The 22,556-nt window shown below is 42.4% G+C and overlaps 1 protein-coding gene across 1 annotated transcript in view; it reads left to right on the forward strand.

The window, feature by feature from the left end:
- Positions 1-22,556, forward strand: part of LOC118508280 (serine-rich adhesin for platelets) — a 43,138-nt gene that overhangs the window by 9,895 nt on the left and 10,687 nt on the right. Inside the window, exons 2-10 of the mRNA XM_036047921.1 lie at positions 10,235-10,833; positions 11,017-11,216; positions 12,375-14,801; positions 14,873-15,012; positions 15,570-16,180; positions 16,254-16,382; positions 16,471-16,597; positions 16,670-16,797; positions 17,235-17,356. Of these exons, the coding sequence (XP_035903814.1) occupies positions 10,679-10,833; positions 11,017-11,216; positions 12,375-14,801; positions 14,873-15,012; positions 15,570-16,180; positions 16,254-16,382; positions 16,471-16,597; positions 16,670-16,797; positions 17,235-17,356 (4,039 nt within the window). The 5' untranslated portion in view covers positions 10,235-10,678. The remainder of the gene's footprint in view (positions 1-10,234; positions 10,834-11,016; positions 11,217-12,374; positions 14,802-14,872; positions 15,013-15,569; positions 16,181-16,253; positions 16,383-16,470; positions 16,598-16,669; positions 16,798-17,234; positions 17,357-22,556) is intronic.

The following is a 22,556-nucleotide window of genomic DNA, read 5'->3' on the forward strand; positions in this document are numbered from 1 at the left end:
AGAATAGTTTTACTAGATAAACTATTGATTTTAAGTTGAAAGAGGAGGCTGAGTTGCTTGATAATGGATTTCCATCAGTAAATCCACTTATCCGTATGAGTAGTGTTTTATTGAACTTCTTGCAATCTATCAGAAGTTTGCCTTAGTGTATTTAACACACAAACTTATCCCGAAAAAAAAAACGCAATTGATCCTCCCTTTCAACGCACTCCCTGTTTACACACATCGTAATGATTCTGGCTCTCATATCCTGGCATCGGATCTGCCGCCCGTTTGCAATACATCCTCCCATCCGGCAGCAGGAAGACGGGGCTCCAAACGCTCCGATTGGACTGGGCACACCACCAACGTTTGTGCAAAAATTCATTTCCTTCAGTAGAAAAGAATCGAAAAGTAAAGCTCGACCCTCCGTCTCCCCTTATTTCAGCATCCGGAATTGCTTGGTGCTTGGCTGCTTCCGGTGATGGTGAGGGTGAAGGCAAATATTGATGCAGTTCCGTCGCTACCCTTTTGATCGTCCGCCACGCCAACGTGTTGTGCTGCTCACGTTACCACCGCATTTATTGCCGCATTCCAGCGCTGGACGCTCGCTTCCGCGAGTGGTAAAATTATTTGCTGATGAAATTTTGCAAAATCTCCCTAACCGCGTGCGCGCTTGCCCGCCACAACTCTTCTTCTTCTTCTCTGTGTTTGGTTAGCTTTTGCCCGATTGCTTTGGTTCGCAACTGAAAAACGATCTGCGATCGCATAAAACTGGGCGGTTTTGTGTGACTTAAGCGTTACTAATCCCCTACGCTTCCGGTGGTCGTTCTGGGTTGCGGCGGAATTTTGCACTTTTTGCGAATTGATAAGATGGGATTAGGGAAGAAAATGAATATAAGCACATTATGGAGCGAGAAATTGGTACGACTTTAGCAAGTGCTATCGGTCTTTTAATATTCGTAAAGAAATTTGTTTAATAAGTACCTTTGCACATGCAATGGGTGTATGAAAACTCTCCTTCTTCAATCGGGTTAAATGTCTTATTAGCAACTCTGCTTTCTGCGTTGCGTGTGTGGGGTTCACTATCCATCACACCAAAATGGACCGATGTCGCTGTACTCGCCAGAGTTGGACAGACAGCTGGCGGATGTGGTGGCCGATTTTGCGTAGGTGAGCATTTCGAGAGCTGCGAAATCCCACAGCTTTGTTTCGAGCTACTAAAGCTGTTATTCTGCTGCTAGGGCAGCTGGTGTAGGGGTGGTTAACTGCAAAGACATACAGTGCTTCGAACAGTAATTCTCACACCATGTGGTGGTATACAGTGTATTCAAACAGAAATCTGGCCACAGGATATTGTTTTTGGATAACTAGCCTCGTTAGCATCGTCAAACATGTTGGACATGTGGTTCAAGCGTAGGGAAAAATTACAGTGAGTCAAACAGAAATTCCGACACCTTAAATTATGTTGTAATATATAATATTTTTATTTATTTTTTTTACTTCTCGGACGAGTTTCTTACAGCTGTGCGTGATCATTTTTATTCACCTATTTATTTACCACTGCACAATAACCGCTTTCCAGATTATCTGAACCAGCGCAGTATTTTCGATTTTTGCAAGGCATGCGGAAAACCAGATATCTGGTAAATAATTACCAAATGTATTTTATTCTTGTCCGAAAGGCATTTTTAATCGCATGATGTTAGTATCGTGGTGTTTAAATAATTTTTTTGTCCATAAATAACCGATTGAATTGAGAATAACTTCCAAAAGAGAGGATAGCAGAGGAGAAAAGTTTTCAGGACCGTTACACAGTTGTACAATAGCTACATTCTATGTCAAGCCCTAGGCTAAACAATTCGTCCTTAAAATAAAAAAATCGATTTTAATTCGTTCGAATGTCTGTTTGCTTCACTGTATTCCAAATTGTATGAAATCTGTATTGGGCACTAACAAAAGCTTTTAAAAAATATTTGCATTTTTTAAACAGTGACACTTTTGCCACCGATTTTTATCAGTTTGTTGCGTCTATATCGGACGGTCCGTTGGCCGAGGCGTTAACAGCTCCGATCTTCACACGGCAGAATGGGGGCTCAATTCCCAGCCAGATCGCTTCCCCGTAAGCAGGTCTAGCTTTCCAGCTGCGGGCAAAATCAAGTCACAGAATGCCAGAAATGGCAGGATGAGACCTTTCGAAGTCGTAGTGCCCAAGGAAGATGTGTTAATAATCAGTAGGAACATAAAGAAAGATAAAGTTTATAGCTTATTTCAATTAAACGAGCTGTGAGTGGCCCTCTGGAAGTAAGGTTTCAAATTACATATTACCAAAACTTAAGCTCGGATTTAATAACATTTATTTAAATAACTTTGTGTGATAAAAATAATCATAATTATACAGTTCTTGGTTAACAAATTTATTCTTCCTTAAAGTCTAATAATCGTTTAAATTTAAGGTGTACGGATTTCTGTTTGAGGTACTGTGTTTACTTCTTCGTAACATGTTGGAATGGTCGTTCTATCTTAAGTACATATTAATACTATTAAATATGTTCGATAAGGTGATTTCGTGAATCCCAATTTTTTTTACTGCCTGGAAGTATGCAATCGCTATGGTTTGAAACGCCTGCTATGATTCTGTAGCCATTACAACAGTATTTACCATTCTTTTGCCACGCATATTGCATACATTTAGGCGTAATAATTCAAAATGTGCATTACACCACAATCATGCTAACAATCTACCTCAATTCTTACTATATTTTATAAGCATTTGGACATTATTCCATTTTCCTGAACTTCATTTTTGGTAAAATTCTCTCAAATTCCTCCCTCCTCTTCTTACGCTTCCAAGCATCTGCTCGAATTAAGTCATCATCAGATCGATGGATGCATGCTGTTTCATTTTTTAACAGTCGGGTGGGTTGCCCCTTCCCATGGTTGCTCTATTTGACCCAACCGCGCCAGGAAGAGTCTCTCCTCAGCACTATACGATCTCCACTCCAGATGGAGCCGGAGTGGATTTTTTGATGGAGTTCATCTGGTTGGTACGGTGGCCGGTAACGAGCCCGGGTGGGAGGGATGCCGTTTTCTCGATTGTTTATCTGTTTGTTGTTTGTCTGTCCCGGATCCGGAGGCCTTGGCCGAATGTTCGGTAGCTGGAATTTCGAAGCTACTGTGTGTGTGTGACGAGCCAACATTTCATTTCTTCTTTGTTGCTGATCGCCGTTGTGTGTTTGCTTTACTTTCTCGCTGTCTATACGGTTGTAACTATGCGAGCTCACGCGAATCGGTTGTATCCTTGAGACAGACCCACTCCACACAGAGGGGGGGGAGTAATGGGGCGGTTTTTTGCAGCAAGTGGCTGCTTGCTACCGAGAGCGAAGATACAAGTTATATTGTATCACAAAATGTTGCCATTAGTGTCGGCTATTCAGGATCTTCAACCGTCGTCGTCACATCACGTCGTTTCTGCGGCGCCTTGATCGAGCAGTAGGGAAAAATAGGAAAAATAATTAAAGTCCCGAGGGGGTGGCCTTCGCTTCGTGGTGCTGCCGGTGACTTTGGTTCGCGATAATCGGAAGCTGTTTACATAACAAAATCATTATTTACCTCCCGAACGGTTGAAAAATTAATTGGAATTGGTTTGCCGACAAAAGTGAGCAGGAGATGAGTGCGTTTCGGGAGAAGGTAGAGAACGTTTTAAAATTTCCAATCATCTTGAAAATTAATTTCACTCAAAATAAAAAGTGTAAAAAGTTGAATTACTTTAACAAGAAAAGATAGAATTTTGGAAACTTTCTATCGGCACAGATTCAGAGCTTGATTATCATTGATCGGTTTGGTTTGGCCGGTCAGTCGATAATCACTGCTTCGTTCATGTGCCTGTGTTTGTACTTTGACGACCATCCAGGCGACTGGCCTGGCTCGCTCGCTCTCATTATCATTAAAACAGATGCTCAAGCGTGAACCGAAAAAAAAACACACACAAAGCATGCACCCACAAAAACAAAAAAAAAGTATGGCGGCGTGCTCGCGCGTAAAGCTTTTTCATGTGATGCTCACGCGTCGCTAATGACATCGACATTGGGCTCCCTGCCAGGCGGACGAACGAAAAACGCAAAGAACCGGTTCAAACATTTGTGCTACCACCGCTCGGGGAGGTTTTCAACGCTCTGGGGCGCACGAGAAAGGGTTGGGATTTGGTGGGGGGCGGTGGGGGTGGGAATAAAATCACAACAACACACGCGGGGCCAACGGGCCAATACAATCGAAGCCGAGGGTAGGTCTGGTTTTTCTAACATCATTATGCAATTGGACATTTTTAAGTTCAAGCATTCGGTTTCGTCTCACCCGTGCGCTGCGGATCGTGCGTGCGTGATCGTGAAAAAGGGGGACAAATGATAAAGACATGCAGGTTTGAGGTTTCCACCCGAGGTTCTTCGATGTGAGCCCCGGACTGTTAGGAGGCTCTAGAAAGACTCTCGATTGTGGTTGTTTAATGACATTTTAATGGGTAAGCAATATAGGTGCCTCTGTGAGAGATGATTGTAATCGATCGTATTAATGTTGGTTCCAATATCGCGCTTTGAATCGATTTAAATTTTCGCACACTAGTGTTGATCCTACAAGCGTCAAAATTAAATTCAATTCAAGTTTGCTTGTTGAATTTCATTATCCTCGGCATCGAAAAACCATTGGAGAAAACTATGTGGCATCAGTCCAACAAACTTTCCAGCGTATGGGTCGGTTATCGTTAGGAAGTTTTTCCCTCCTCCGCTGGAGGTGCTTTTATGCTTAATTAATTAAATTTAATTATCATTCCGTAATAATCCCCTTTTCAATTGCACTGTGCTCGGCGCTCAGTGCTGCCAGGACCGGGAAAGGAGAGATTTAAAACTCATCGAGTGGTAAAATTTAGCTGTAAATAGTTTTTCCCCCTTTGAATTTGATTTGCTGGGGACATTCTAGCAGCAGGTGGGTGGGGTGGCAAGTTTTTCCCCCTAACGATTTCAATTTAGATATTTGAAGCGTTTCTTGATGGAGACGCATGGTGGTTTGTAGGTGTGCATCGGCAAAAGGAGTGATGGAAAACAGAGCAGAGTGAGCAAATTTGTTGTTATTTGGAAAAGTGGAAATTCCGAATAAAACATATAAACGACAGTCATGTATACTATGTGCAATTTTATGTGCAATAGGTACTGAAAACAACAATTATGAAGAAACTGGTGAATGAAAATTCACAATAGTTTATATCATATGTTTTGTTGTCATTTTCTTTGAAAATTTCGTAAATTAAATTTTTCTTTTAAAAGTTAGGTCATTTTACCTAAGCCAGTTCAATGTAGCAATTCTCGTTGTTTACTGGTAGTTGTGCTTGTTCAGCAATCTTTATTAAAATAATTTACAGTCAGTAAAATAAGCATTATTGATGAATTTTTATCATAAAATATCAACTATAAAACTCTTTAAAAACATAGACAATTAATAGTTTAAAAAATTAGAATGAATTAAAATTTGACGCGTTAAAATTTGGTATAACTTGGACATTATTTTTTACAGGGTTTTTCAGGCCATTTTCCATCAAGTATTTTCAATTGTCAAGTTGGGGTTTTACGGAATTGAAAGTCTGTTTTCCCAGGTCGAGAAGGGTTAACGAGGTTGAATTGCAAATGTTGAATTGCGATGTTGGATTAGCGTTTTATGCTGTTGACATACTGTGTTACAATGTTGAACTGGCCTGAGAAACGCTGTAATGAACGCAGAACAATAATCATATCATTTTGATCAAAGGTCATTTTTGCGCTCTTTGTTTTGTAGCTTACAGAATATCGAGTCACATAATGGAACTTTAGAATCTCTCAAGGCAATGTATCAACCGCATAGTGGCATATTACAAGTCAATATCCGCTGTGTTTTCAATCATATAATGGGATCTTGTAAACAGTTAGGAGACAATTGCAAGGAGACTGTGGAATTTTGCAATTAGCTATGGATTAAGGAAGTAAAAACTAAACCTCGAATGGTCTCGGCCTACTGTTTCTGGCTTTCTGTGACTTGATTTTACCCATTGTAAAGTAGTCAGTACTGGGAGGCGGTTTGAATGGGAATTGAACCCCGGATCTGCCGTGTGAAGACCGGAGCCGCTGTCGCCACGGTAGTTCTAATCTCCTCTAACTGTGTAATATTCAATTATACGATTGCAACGTCGCAAAACGTGCTTGAAATATTCCTCTTTCAATTAGAAAAATTCCTTGAGTAATTCAAAAGATTAATTATTTGTATCGAAACCCTTTAAATTGACAGGATGGAATAAGCACAACATTGGTATATTGACTGATCCTTGCTTCAATAAATTTGATGATGACCCAAAAAAAAGTTTTTTTCATGATTAGTTGAGCATAAAGCATGTGATCTCTATTTAAGTGAGTCGCACACAAGTTTTCCAATATCATTCGTTATGGTTTTTGAGCAATATTTTAAATTAAAATCGATTTTAATACATTGTTTTGCAGTCCGTAAAAGCAATTTTTGTTTAAAACAAAACAATTGAGTTAGTACGATAAATTATACGAATAAGCAGATAAAAATCTTCTAGACCCCATAAACTGGTTCTTAATTTAAATTTTTCTTACCAGAACATGTAACCTAACTTATAAAACATTTGTATAGTAAAGACACGCTCATCTCGCTTTTCATCATTTGCTGCGTTATTCACGACGTTGTAAGGCGAGATTGAAAAGCATTTTGATACACACGGATTTAAAACATCATAATAAACGTTACCAGCAGTAACAACTGAGTGGGGTGGTTGTGGACACTTACCTCGCCCACGGCAAAGGATAAATTGCGTTTTAAATTCCTCCCTACATTGTACGAATCGTGCCGCGCAGCGCACGATGGCGGACGAGCACTAGCGAGATGCGAGATCTAGTGACGATGCCGGGACGATGATCGTGCTTTTTTTTTTGTTTGCTTGCTTGTTTGCATTACTGTCTTTGCCACTGTCCATTGAACTCGTTGCGTTACTTTAAATTCATGAGCGAGAAAGAGAGCGAGAGAGCATAATGTTTAAATAATGTGAGCCTCGTTTGACTTTGAGGAATCACACATGTTTATAGAGCTCATTTTTACGCCCTATTTTTATTCCATTCAATACACATTTTAATTAATGTATTCTTCTTTGACCCACCTACATCAAAGGCTTATCGTTCAATAAGTAAATGGGGAAAAATGTGTTTGATGGGTATATCGTTTTAATGGATCATCCCAACCAAGCTCGCCACCCTATTTCGCAAGCATACTTTTACCCCACTTCATATGTCATCGATTAAATAATCTTGTAATAAAAAGAGTGTTTTCCTCACTGTCCCCCGTTTCATATTTTTATGGACAGCAAAATAGTACACTTTATGACACACACACACATAACATTACGATCACGATCCTGTGCTGTGTTCAACTCAGAGGTGGAAACTGTATGCGTGACAGAACTGTGTGAACATAAAACAGTGACAAATATTTGATTCTTCTTGGCGCCTCTAGCAGATTTTCGTGCCGATTTTCCTTCAATTCCTTCACCGAAAGAGAGCGAAAGAGCGAGAGAGAGAGAGTGTACTATCATTCGCTTCCTTGATCGTGAAGAAAATGAGTGACAATTTTCTTCGCACGCTCAGTGTCTGTGATCATTCTCCGGTCTCTTCGGCTAGCATAGCTGGGGTCTACGCACGAAAGAGCGTGAGATCCTGATGGCTGGGAGGAGTACAAGCTAACCGTCGGCCATTCGTACTGCTGCGAGTGGCACAAGCAACATGGTCCAAGTTTTTCCGCAGTTGGATCGATCTGGCTACTAAAATCTGACTCGTGCGGTGTTGTTGGAAATTCGGTTGTCATTATCAATATTGGTGATGTTAGTAGGAAAGATTGTTGAAATCTCTTAATTAGATCAGTGAATCGCGTTTAAAAGTGTGTGTGAAAACTGTGAAAAGAACTGTGAAGCAGAGAAGCACACTGGATCATCATGACTGGTGCCAGGCTACAATCCATGTCATGATCATCGGTTGATCGTGTCGCAAAATGGCGGACTGTCTAATTTGTTCTTGCAAAACGGAAAATATTTCCTTTTTTTAACTTAACTTTCATTCCGTGGATAAGTGTGCATCGAAGGTGTGTGCGTGTGTGTGTGACTTTTGCAACTATCTACCGTTACAGCGCTCAAGTGAGGTTAGCTCTGGCGAATGTCACAACCGATCATTTTGGTGTGCGTACCGTGCCGCAAGAAAATTGGACCTCTCTTCGGAAGAGCAATCAGCGATCAGCAGGCCGATAGAGCGACACGCGAACACAACGATTCGAGAAGATGGTCGTTGCGACAAACGGTTGTCGCGACGGTCACGCAAAAAAGCTTTCGACGGAAAGCGATGAAACCGATCTATTTATACCCTTACTTAGTAACATGCGGGGCACACGCGGGGCCATCCATACATACGGCTTCTACCCTGGGGCGTCGTTTTCTTGTTGGTCCTGTTGGTGTAGCCAAATTCTTCAAACCGTGTTTCTTCGTCGTTTGGTTCCTCTCATTGGGAAAACGCCCCGTTCGGTAGTGTGTGAACTAAACCTCGCGAGAATGTCCATCGATGCGACGAATCCTCACCAGAAGACAGACACATACAGTCGAACGAAAACTGAACTGGAGTGGAAGAGTTGCATCGCAAGAGAGGCGAAATATTTAATCGATCACGTTTGGGGTTTCTGGTTTTTTGTTGTATCTTACATCAAGCGAAATCAAGAAGGAGTGCAAGAAAGATTGAACTATGGAACCTGATTGGTTGTGCGTCGGAATCGATCTACAATAAAATGTGTTTTTCCACGGCAGTGCAACGGTATGCTTTTGCAAAGGTCATAATTAGTTTGTCCTTGCCAGCAGACGAACGGACTCGTATTCCTACTTCCCGATCGAAAAACGTGCTCTTATTGGTGATTTTGTGAGGTGAATATTGTGAAATAAATGCATCTACTGGCTACTACTACGTACAACCAATGGACATAGAGACTGTGAGACATAAAGAGTTAAATTATGGAAAAAAATCATTTGAAGGTTGTGTTGGGGTCAACGCGAAGAATTCTCATCGACTGTAGGAAGTGATAGAATAAGTCGTGAATGAACTTAATCTGTTATTTAAAAACGTGCAGTGATGTGTTATATTTAACTAAGCAGAATAAGAAAACAGTGTAATAGTTTTAAAACAGCAAGTGCAACTAGTACAATATCTAAAAAGGGCCGAGAATGTTGCAGTAACGCCTTGTACTGAGCCTGCTAAGGCGTTACTGCCTATCTCTCTGGCTATCAAACAAGAAATTTATTATTTGTTTCTAGTTGTTTAAGTTTTTCAATAATTTACTGTATTTTTGTTTGGAATTTCTCCACTGTTTCCACTGTTGCGCGTGTTTGGAGATTTAACCGGAAATAAGCGTACCGTTAAAAAGGCGTTACGAAGCGTTACTTTTAGCTATAAATTGTGTTCATTCGCCATTTTATTAAATAATACCATTGAAACCATGACAAAACTAGTAAATTTTATTTAATATACACAGTGCCGGACAAAATAGTAATACAACCCCTGTATTGTAAAAGTGTAAAAGTAAGGTTATGATGTTGATTATCTATAAATCGACTTAGAATCGAAATGAATATCTTGGGAAGTTGAGCTTAGCATTGCAGTAATCAGGAATTATCAGGAATCATTTTCACTTTTTGGATAGAAAATTATGCAAACATAGGTTAAATATGTGGGACTATAAATTACAGGGTATCCGCAAGAAGTCTCTTATTTTCCCATGTTTTTAGTGAAAGTGGCCTAATTTTTTTATGCTTTGTCCCGAAGTTTTTGTTTTTAGAGTTTCCAGATATTGTTATGATTTTCCCATATTAAGTCCCACAAGACAAAATCTAAAATATTGGTTCAAAAAATAAAAAAAATCGAGATACCCTGTAAGTTAATGAAATTTAAAATTAAAAAAATTGGTCGTGTTTGGTTTTAGGTATTTTTTCCTAAAAAATTTTCAAGGGAATAGGAGCTTATTGGTTTGTCTGTCATTGTACATAAAATTTGAAAAAATTTCCGTAGGTTTTTTTTGAAATTTTCTTTTTCACTTGTCCATGTCCAACTTCATAACGATGCTGAGCTTTGATATGACGCTCCACTTCCCTTATTCTATTTCTCTAACGAATTTTCAAATTTTTTTTCACTTCCAGATTCTAGTGCTAGGATAACATCACTCACCAACAAACAAATAAACAAACAAACAAGAGTGTTTTGTACAGTTCGTTTTTTTATAAGCATTCTCCTAACCCGTGTGTCGTTGTGCGTACGGTGAGTGTATGTATTTATGAAACAGAAGAAAACCCCGTACGCCGTAGAATTTCACCCGTGCCGTCGAAAATCTCGGGTGAAAGTTTCAATTGAAAGCTAAGCCCACAGCAGCAGCATCAGCACCAGCCCAAAATACCACAACAATTATACAGTGTGTGGGCAAACCCGCGTGCGGTTCTTCTCCCTTTTTCGCCCACAAAATCCCGCACAGCTGTGTCGTAGAAAATTGGTGTGCTTCCTGTACGCGTGTTTGAATGTGTGTGTGCGCGTTGTGATTATATTGGGCGAGTGATTTAGAGATTAGAAAACAAAATAGTGGCAATACAATGGTGATAGGCGAGCAGGTGGAAGGTGGCGAGGCGATGCCTCCGTCACCGCAACAGTTCCCTCCACAGAAGGCAACGATAGAGAACATCATGAGCGGCATAGAGAACACCGGTGCGGTGAAGATGAACAACCATAGGAAAAAACTTCGCCAGAGGTTCGTATGAGGGTTCTCTCTCGCGCCCCAAAAAACAAAATCACAAACCCGGCAAAGTTCCATTGAATTGGGAACTAATTCGCGAAAAAGGATGTTTTAGTCGTTTTTGGTGCTTATTTGAATGTTTTTTCCTTCTTTACATTTTCCTTTTTTTCATGTATTTCATCGTCCTCCGAAACGCAGATTTGACATAATAAAAAAGCTCGGACAAGGAACGTACGGCAAGGTGCAGCTCGGTATCAACAAGGAAACCGGCCAGGAGGTAGCCATCAAAACGATCAAGAAGAGCAAAATAGAAACGGAAGCTGATCTCATTCGGATACGGCGCGAGGTACAGATTATGAGCTCCGTCTACCATCCCAACATAATACACATTTACGAAGGTACGTACACGTGCATCGGTGTACCAGGCACCATGCGCCTCCATCGGGTTTCGTATTGTATGGGCGAAAGTTATGCTCCCGGTCTGGGCTGGGTATTATGGGCTCACTACCTGGTGACTAGGCCCCCTTTATGCTGGTAGTCTTGTACCAAATTACGTGGAGGAAATACAATTAATTTTGTCAGGCGTCGGTACGGAACGAACCATAACGTCTACGGTCCGTTCTATGATTAGTGCAGAGATGAAGAAGAGATTGGATGGATTTTGGAATGTTTCGGCCCCATCATGGCCAATTCATTTAGGATGTTGTATTCAGCCATATTTTGATTAAAACACTGAACGGTGATACGGTTTTTGTGCGGTAGGACTCTAATGGAAATGGGTGAATACGGTAAATGAAAATCTTCTTGACGATGATGATATGCAGATTCCATGATTAGGTATTGCCATTAAAAAAACCGGAACGAATCTGAGCGGTGGCGTGAAACAAAAATTCTGCTAATTTCTGTTGGGTAGTTGTGGAATTGTCCGCAACTCTAGACTTGGTCAATGTCAAGGTAGCCATCCATATTTTATTAAGCCAATTTCCATATCTAGCGATCAATTGCTGCTGGATAGCTATCGAAAGTTCCCGTATTTTCTTGAAATAATTAGTTGAAGTCAAGTCCATCCAAACTACAATATACTTTTGCGATTTATTGTCTACGTTTTCCTCCTTCAAAGGAGACAACTTGTTCAACAAGACGTCATCATTTATAAGCGTGATTCTCCATAACTAGTTCCTTCAACCACTTGAACTGTTTAGACTTGCTCTGAGCTCGATGAAGATATACAGGCCTCCTAATGCGCTACTTCTTAGTTAGAAGAAGGAATTAATCGATAGTTGCTTGACAATCATGGTCATAGCTGATAAATGTGCTCAACTACTGAAAAGTTGTTCTCTCCGATAAGCTACACACTCGAGGTATATCTCCTCTATTTAAAAGGGTACACTCGAGGTATATCTCCTCTATTTGAAAGGGTCAATAAATGAAAAATAGGTTTTTCCTCAGCATAAGCAACATTGAATCATTTATCTATTCCTCAACGCTGTTCGAAATATTGAAAACTAACTCATAATTTTGTTCTTCTTCTTTCAATCCACACCCCAACAAATCAGTATTTGAAAACCGGGAGAAAATGATACTAGTCATGGAGTTTGCGGCCGGCGGCGAACTGTACGATTACCTGTCCGAGCGTAAGGTGCTGGCGGAGGAGGAAGCCCGGCGCATCTTTCGCCAGGTGTCAACCGCCATCTACTACTGTCACAAGCACAAAATTTGCCATCGCGATCTGAAGCTCGAAAACATTCTGCTGGACGAGAACGGGAATGCGAAGATCGCCGATTTTGGTCTTTCGAACGTGTTCGACGAGCAGCGCTTGCTGGCCACCTTCTGCGGCTCGCCACTGTACGCTTCGCCCGAAATCGTCAAAGGTACACCCTACCAAGGTCCGGAGGTCGACTGTTGGTCGTTGGGCGTGCTGCTCTACACACTAGTCTACGGTGCCATGCCCTTCGATGGAGCCAACTTCAAGCGGTTGGTGAAACAGATTAGCCAGGGCGATTACTTCGAGCCGAAAAAACCGTCCCGAGCGTCACCGCTCATACGCGAGATGCTGACCGTGTGTCCGTCGCACCGTGCCAACATCGAGCAGATCTGTAACCACTGGTGGGTGAACGAGGGCTACGACGAGTCGTGTCTCGATCTGGCGGAAGAGCTCGCCAACCAGACGCCGGTCCGGTTGGATGTGTTACTATCGCTGTCACCGCCCTCGGTAATGGCCGACCAGCTGGTGGTGGGCAACGGTCAGGAAGATGCCAAGGCGAAGGATCGCATTCAGCGAAGCCACTCGATGGGTTCGATCGTGGATATGGGTGGTACGGAGGCGGAGCGTCGTATACTCGATATGGTAGCGGCCGGTGGTGAAGCGGCTCTCATGCCATCGCCAACGCGAACCATCACACCGGCCGAAGCAGCTGCTGGCAGTCCAGCACAGACGAAGCGCAAACTGGAAACGACCGTTTCGACGGAAAATGCGACCGGTGCTGTGAAGAAGAAGGACAAGGCGGACCCGCCATCACCCGCCCAGCCACGCATACCGGAAGACATGGATGTGGAGGAGGCGGCGACGGCGGCGGCGGCTGCTGTGGCGGCTAAGATGCCGGAAGAGGAGCAACCAAGGGTGGACGCAGAACCTAGCCAACAGCAGCAACAACCAACTACTCAGGAAGATAAACCCACCGACAAACCATCTTCGAAACCGGTCGAAACCAACAAATTCGAAGCTCAGGAAGTGTTGGAAGACTTGCAGAATCTGGAGAACATGTGTGACGAGCTGCTACTGGAAGCGGCCGCCCAGCCACAGGCACAATCGAGCGAGAATAACAGTACTGCCGTCAAGGGACAATCGGAAACGGTGGCAGCGAATGGAGCTGCTGCTGCTGGTCCTGCTGTTGCACCGGCCGCGGACGCACCCGCCAAATCCGTATCGAGTGTACGGGCCAAGCTGGAAAAGTTGGAGAAGGGCGATACAGACCCGAAACCGATCGTACCAACGACGGCCATTCCGGCTGTGCGGAAGATCTTCGGCAAGAACAAAACTACCGATCTCACGTCCGCTATCAACGAGGTTAACTCGCGTAAGGCGGGTGATGAAAGCCAACCAACCGGCACTACGCACCGTTCCGCTAGCAGCGTTGAGCGCAAAAACAGTCTACCGGACGAAAGCCTGGCACGCACGGCCGAACGGCGCAAGTCACGCATTCTCGAGACGGCCGAAAAGTTCCAAAACCTAAACCAGCAGGCAGGAAATGGGGATAAGTTTAAGAAGTTTGTGCTACCGGGCGGTGGCGTACCGACCGTGGGTAACTATAAGAAAGAGTTTGAGCGCAAAACTGGCCTCAACAATTCGTCTACCTTCACGAAACCGCCAGCCCCACAGACGGCCACGCTAGAGCAGAGGAAACGTTCCGATCCGTTCGAGCAGGATCAGCAGGACCGGGAAGAGACCGCTTCCACACCGGGCACTCCGCCAGCATTTGTCGGTTCGGCAAAGAATCTGGTAGGCTTCCAGCAACAGCATCAGCAGCAGCAGCAGCAACAAGCGTACGATGCACACCTTCGCTCGACAGAATCTCCCCTGACGACGACCAAATCGGACGATGAGGTGAAGGAAAGCGATTCGAAAAGCTCGGTCGGCAGTTTTTCGCTCGAGGATGCCCGCCGCTCGATGGAGAACTCGATTGCGATGTTGAACCGGGCGAAACCGACTGATTCGAGCGCCCCATCCACACCGACCTCGATCGATCAGCTGTGTGCCCGCACCGAGAGCGTCTCGATGGTGGAGGACAGCGAACGGGAACGGAAGTTGAAGAATGCGCGCGAAATTATTGGCAACGCGATACCGATCGGACGGCTACGGAAACCACCGATGCCGTTCGGTGCGAATGGACGTTCGACGACCGGCACGCTTGGAATAAACAAACCGTACCGGATGGGTTCGGAAACGCCAGAACCACGCTGTGACACCATGTCCATCCCAAGAAGTACGTACCGATCTTCTTGGAGCTTGGATGTCTTTCAATCTAACGCATGTATTCCCCTTTCGTTTCGACAGAGGTGTCCATCGGAAGCATCCCATGTCCACCGAAAGATGAAACGAAAACGTCGCATGCTGAAATCACCCTGAAATCGGCCACTTTGCCACGGCGGAAGCTATCCAAACCGCTGGAACTGCAAGGCGATGCGCAGCTGAAGGTAATTCGATTTCTATCTGCTTACGTACTTATTAGATTGACTTGTGGCAAGCGTAAGTAAGTAACTCTTTCTGAAGAGGAGTCGCTCACTAATATGTGAATGATGGAGCCTCCCGTTAGCTCTGCTCTCACTAGAGGCGAAGAACTCGCAGAGTGAATAGATTTCTTTCTGAGGGTTTTCTCATTTATTCACCGATTTGTTTACGAGAACCCACAATATAGCTCTTGAGCTCACTAGCGATCACTACTTGAGTTTATAGTCCCGATTTGAATTCCCCGTCTTGGATTAACACGTAGTTAGATACTCAGTCCACACTACGGGCAAACGGTCTGGATGAGATTTGAAACCCGGTCCTGTCGTATGGAGACCGGCGTCGCTTTTTTTCGTCCACCACCGATCCCTACCCCAACACGCGATTTGTCTTGTTGAAGATGATCTTGCAATATCGGAAGTAATAATTTGTAATGTTCAGAAACTTTCATTGGTGCCTGATGCCTGAATGGTTCTTAAACCAACTTTTATTCATCATTCACTGACAAATATATCCTTGTTTTTAGGCGGACCAGCGCATGCAACAATCACCCCAACTCCAACCTGCCTTTGCACCGATGCGTTTCTCGACGGAGATGCAGCACCAGATGCCGGATCTGCGCAGCGCACCGATCGGTCGGGAACATCCGCCCGCCTTCGCACCGATGGCACACCAACATCAGCAACATTTGCACCACCGTGCAAACAGTTTGGAACCGCAGGGCAAAGAGCAACCGCTGCCGGGAGCATCCTTCGCTGGGCCACAAAAACCACCAACTTACCAGCGTACCGCCAGCGGGTACGGTCCATCGCCGGCTACCGGTGGCCGTGGATCGCTGTCGCGCCAATCAACGAACGAATCGAACGATTCGGACAATACCATCTCGCAGGGTCCGATATCGACGAACGCTTCCGGCATGATGTCCGGCACGGTTAGCACCAGCGGCAGTACGACGATGCCGATCAAGAAGAGCCCGCGGGAGTACATCATACCGATTGCGGTCGAGGGTGGTGGTATTGTGACGCCACGCGCCAACAGTCTGGAACCGTCCGAATCGAATGCGTCGTCCGGTGGGCTGTCTGGTGCTGGTGCCGGGTTCGGCATGAAGCCGCGTCTGGGCAGACCGCGTCGTCTAGGGTAAGACATAACAAGGTGTTGTTGAATCCTCTAGCAGAAAACTAAGTGTATCCCTTTTGCTTTTTTCTCGTAGCTCCCTACTAGCGGAGAATGATGCTGAAGCGGGTGACGTTACATCCTTCCCACGACTGAACAGACATACCTCGCTGGGCCGTGAGAGCGATTCCGAGGAACCGAAATTCCACATGATGCATCGTCTCAGGTAAGAGTCCGCATTCGGCCCAGAATGAAGTGCTCTTTATTTATTAAATGAAAAATACAATGTGAATCTCTCTCTTTCTCTCACACAGGAGTACGCGACCATCGAAACGTGGCACGGCAGACCCGAACGAATCGGCCAGCTCCGGCGAAGAGGACGATGACGATGGTTTTGAAATACTGACGGCAGAGAATCTGTTCTCCACGCTTTTGTCTCGGGTACGTACTGCTTTAAGGTTGCTAGAAGTAAACGTGGAAATTAATGTATTTTCTTTCGGTTTTCCCCAAAAGGTCCGTGCACTCACCAACCGTCTTAATGTGAACGATGTCAACTCGTCGCGGTTCCCGGCCTCACGGTTCATGAACAATCTGCGCCAAACACAAACACCGTTCTGGCATCATCAGGATCCCTTCGGAAGGTAGGTGTTTGCGTGTTGTGTTTAAAGTGTTTCGAAGCTATAATCTAATCGAGAGACGACGAAAAAGCAGTTAATAGAAGAGAGATTTGGTAGAAAATGGAGCGCGTTCCTATATAATTCTGGTAGCCAAAATGGCCGCTCAGACAGAGACTATTGAAGTGAAAGCAAAGGTTTGTGGTTGCGTTACATGTGTTTGTTCGTTGTACTATTCACCTAAAATGTCTGCTTTTTAAGTGTTACAATTTTAAATTCATCCACCATTGGTCTTCGTAACTTCTCTACAAACGAACACACTATAGGAAAATCAGTATCGTCTCATTTCAAACCCATCTTTGAATATCTGTTAGAAAAAACGATGTTTTCCTTTCTTTTTTTTTCAACCACCAAATTCACTAATCTTTCGGATTCTCTCTTCCTGCTCACCTACACCCAAACAGGAACCTAACCGAGGGTGGCAACGCGGCCAATGCCTGGCGCCACAGCATGTCACGAGACTTGAGCACGGACATCGATTCAATGTTTTCGCGTAGCGGAGCCACACTTCCAAGAGGTGAATATCGTAGCTTTTTTAAGTAGGTGTCATATTAGACATACGATTTGTTTTTTTTTTTTTTACATATCTACGCCACCTACCGCTATTTCACTCTGTTTTTGATTTACTATTCGACTTACTATTTAAAACAACAAACAAAACAAAAAACCATCTCCGACGAGCTCCGGTATTAATATCGCCATTCGCGTTCACCGTAGTTGTTTTAGACAAACACACATATTTTTGTTCAATTTTTCCACACGGTTTTTGATTGCCATTTCCGTTTTGTTTTTTTTTTTTTGTATTTTTTTCTTAAACTCTTTTCGCGTTTTTTTCTTGTGCCGTTACGTTTAAAAAAATAGCCCGGGTCGCAAAAGAAGCGAACAGAAATCGCTTTAGATATTTACTTTGAATGCGCAACCGGTTGACGAAAGTGTGGGTGTGTGTGTGTGCAACATTGATCGGATGCAAATCAGCGGTAGGCTTTTTTGGCCAAAACCGGCACCACACACACGCACACACACGCACATAAACACGCTTCGATAGCGATCACCATAATCCAGCAATCTTCTTAGAATTTTACAACGAAAAATAGCCTATAAGGAAAGTTTTGTGTGTGTGTTTGTGATTTTTCATTATATTTTTGCTTAAACTGTGAAAAGAGAAGGAAGATTTTGTTATGAAGACTACTAAGAAAAAAATGTCAGTAAAAATGTGTGTGTGTGAGAGAGAGAAAAAAAAAGATAGACTAGGACACGCGATCGTGAACGAATTGGACGGAAGGAATCAGTGTAACGACGAGAAGCAAATCATTCATCCATCTTTTGCAAAGTTAAAACAACACGTGTGATCGCTTACTATACTTACTTACGTTCGTTTTCAATGCGTTAGAGAATTAACCGACTTCCGTTCCGTGCCCTCCTCGCTCTATATGACTGTTGAAGTTTTATCTTTTTCCCCCGATTGTCGAGTTTAAAATTTAACGCAAAACGCAATGCATTATTACCGACTGCAAGTACGAAATCGAAAGGTAGATATTTTGTTTTTTTCTCCCCCTTATTATATATATAATTATATAAACACACACTAAGACACGTTTCGCCACTGTTTGTTTGCTATTATTACTCTTACTATTAACTACTGTTCACGCGCAAAACAACACACAAAGCAGAGTGAAACACAACCAATTACAAATACAAATCCAATGGTAAATTTGGGCGAAACACTACAATTGTACCTACACAATAGTTGACATGTTCGATATTGTTGTGTTGTTTTTTTCTTCTTCTCTTTCTTACGATTGATGGTTGTAGTTTCGTAGAAGTGTTTCATTTGTTTTGTTTTTTGGGAATACTTTCGTACTGTTGTTGTGTTTCTTTTTTATTCGTCCATTATTTATTATTACTTAGCGTTTTGTTTCCTTTCTTTTTAATGGTTATACACACACTTACTTGAGCTGACATCACACCAAAAGCCAAACATGGAAAAGAAAAAATGTTCCATCTCCCAATCGGTAACGAGCGCTAGAGAAAGTTGATAAAATAAAAAAATAATCACTCGCAAATAGGATATTATGCAAAAGAAAGCAAACAATCAGATTAAAACAAAGGATAATTAGTGAGATGTGAAACAAAACAAGCAAAACAGGGTGCTACAAGAAGAATGAGGATAGATTGCAACAATAAGATTGTAAAAAAAATGAAGAAAAACCTCGTCAATTCGATTTAGCGAATGCCTATTTAAAACCCGAAACGGAATGATGCTACTACGACTTGTCAAACAAAAATAAAGTAATAATGTTTTGTTTAATAAAAAAAAACATCAAACACACTCTTCTTTTTTTCTGTTGGACTCTTATTATTGCTATACGTTAGTTTAGTACACCGAACAATTCTTTAATAATTCCTTCCACTCGTAGCTCGTTCCATTTCCCATAGTTTGACTTCTTTCTTTCTTTTTTTTCCCTCCGTTTTGCAAAAAAAAATCTGTCAATCTAAAATATTTGTTTAGTGTTCCTCTCACGCTATCACGCACTCAGTGATGATCCTTTGTGGTTAAGTGTTTTTTTTCTCGAAAAAAAAAAATGAAGTTAAGTTGTCGTTAAAAAAACCCATTATTACACTCAAATTGCATAAAAAGCGTCGTTCGGATCGGTTGTGTGGTGGAAACATTCGTTCTTTTACATTACTCAATTATTGCTAGCGTTCGTTAGACAGCCCAAAAGCAACCATTGACGATGGTTAAAGTTTGCGGACAAATGATACAAAAATTAATGGAAAATCCACTCCTTACTTATGCACTCTTGACAATAGTCAGGTTGAGAATGAGAGGTTAACTAAAGAAATATTTTTGATTGTATGAGTACCGTTCCGAAACCGAAAATCCGAAGTGTACTATTTGCCTGTCAAACTTTAACCAACTGTCAAAATATTCTTACATGTGTGTGTGTGCTTTTATGTTTATGTGTATGTGTAGTGTGCTTTAGTCGGCGCCTAGTTGATGCGGCCTGTTTATATGTGATCGTGATTTTTGCACTCCAAACTATTTCATTCCACTCATTCCGCGCAGTGTGTGTGACCGTGGTCGACGAATTGTCAATCTAAGTGAACTTGTGTTAGTGAAGCGGATATTTTGGTTTTTGATAGTGGAGGTATTTTTTACCTAGCGACAGACAATTGTAGGTCAATAGAAAAGGATGTTGTTGCTGTTTCTCTTACTTGTTGTTTTTTTTTCTTGGTTCAGTAGAGTCCGATTGTAGCTAATACCGCCTAGTATACACACGTGTTGATCGTTAACAAAAAACAACATGCTAATAGTTCGCTTACAAACAACCAATAAAAAACTGACTCAACAACGACCGGAACTCTCTACAAAGATAGAAAACAACGACCGATTTTATATAAATGAAAAATCTAAATTGGTAAAATGATGATCAGTGTGCTAAAAGTATAACGTAGCTTAGCCAACCCACATTACTCATAATATCATACAAAAAAAACAAACAAAGAAACCTTGCTGCTAAACACACAAAAAGAAAGTAATATCCCTGCAACATGCGCAACGTATAACCCACCTTTTCATGTCATTTCATCCTACTTTCGAGAGAGCATGGCGTCACAAACACCTGTCAACTTCATGTCACACCTTTTTTTTTGGTCTCATTTTTGTCCTTTGATTTCTATGTTTTGTTGTATCGTTTTCCGTTGCAAAAACACACACTGCTGTGCGCCATAACATTAAACAAATCCAACCTTTCATTTATGTATCCCTTACCTTGGTTTTGCAACCACCACCACTACTACTACTGCTACTACTACTATCCATTCCGTGCTCATGGTTGCGTGTTATTCTTTTTTTTATGTGATTGCAGTGGGTTTCCGCGTTACGTTATCTCATGTTCCCAAAACCGGTGCGAGTAGTAGTAGTAGTTCACACACAGTCACTACTTCGCCGACAAACCTTGCTACTACTAGTAATACTACTACTACTGCAACAACTACTACGACCACTCCGAACACTACAAACAACAACAACAGCAACAACAGCAAATGAACAACAACAGCAACTGAAGCAATTATCAACTGCAGCCGCAGGAAGAAGCAGGAACGCAATGATAGGAAGAGAAACGACAGAGAAAAAGAAATCAAAATGTTTTTCGAACAATTAGTAGCCTCGATAGATGTGATGCAATTTAGCAGAGGATAATGTAGCAAACACACACTTACTAGCACGTACTACTACTACTACCACTAAGCCTTACCTCCTTGTGTACCTTTTGGCCGCACTAACACCAACCAACCGCGCTCGCCTTACGACGCCTTGACTTAAGCTCACACAATTGGATTGGTTGATGCAAATAAGAATTAGGTTGAAACAACCAAAAACAATATTTATTTGCTGAATATTAACATTTACTCGGTGCAACACACAGTTAACCATATATATATAGCCAGCGAATTGACAATTAATGCCGAAAGCAAAACAAAACAAAAAACTGGAACCAACACAACCTCAAAGCAAGTAACAATTGAACACATTTTACTACAAGAACAAAACGTTATAAAAGTCTTCTAATTTTACATAAATACTTATAAAATAACACACACAAATAGGAATAATAAAAAAAGAACCGCAACGCTTCGATTGCTAATACAAACTCTTAACTGTAAGAGTGTGTGTGTGTGTGAGTGCGTGCCTGACTTAATGCTATATTAATCTGGAGTTGGCAGACAGACTAGACTGATGCGGATAAAACAAAAAGGGATCCAAAAAAGTAGAGATTTTACAGCTTTTGTGATTTGTGACGTATGCATTAAAAATTGACTAATTTTCAAGATTTTTCATGCGAAGGTGCTGTGTCCTAGTGGCTCACAGACATGTGTTATGTCCTTGATCGCCACACATAATTAGAGTTACTAAATGGCTTATAGAAGCTAGAGGTGGTTCAGAGTATATTCAAACAATGTAGATGCTTGGGACAGCCCCAGAGCTTTCAAAGGGCTCCGAAGGGTATCTTCCTACAAGTTAGTTAATCCTTGTTATTAGGTCCTGAGAGCTTCGATCATTTTCTACGAGCCCCAAACTCCTCAAGGGACCTCGTAGAATATCTCCACTTGGCCTCTGATGGTCGCTGTTTGTTTGGTCCTAGCAGCTTCGATCATTTAGCTGGTCCCAAATTCTACAACAGGCCTCGTTTAATATCTCCACTTTGCCTCTGACTCTAGCCCTATCAGTGGATTTAACGTGTTTGGAGCCTCCAACTTTCATTCTACTTAGGGCTTCCAAGGGGCTTGATTCGCCACTGATAGCATCGGTAGCATCAACTAGGACCAAAAAAGAACTAGGACCTGCAATTTATTTGTAGTATGAGCATAAAGCTCACTTACGATTAACTTGGACTCGTCTAATGCAATCTAAGGTGGTGTTTCTCTTGTGTCATGTTGGTCCATGTTTATAACAATGTGTAGCTCGAGATGGGGGTAGATGCGACTGCGGCGCCGGTCTTCACACGGCAGAACCGGGGTTCTAATCCCATCTGGGCCGTTCCCTCATAGAATCTTGAGGTCAGAACATCTTTCTCAATCGTGCAGAATATCCTGGACCAGATGGACATTGTGAAACAGGATTCGCTATCCACATCTGAGATGTTGCCGCCTGTGTGACAATTATTCTAAGTTCGAGGCACCTGTTAATATTTTTTTTTTTTTTTTGACGACTTATGATAGAC

The sequence above is a fragment of the Anopheles stephensi genome, chromosome 2 (genome assembly GCF_013141755.1).
Source record: "Anopheles stephensi strain Indian chromosome 2, UCI_ANSTEP_V1.0, whole genome shotgun sequence".
Lineage (NCBI taxonomy): Eukaryota > Metazoa > Arthropoda > Insecta > Diptera > Culicidae > Anopheles > Anopheles stephensi.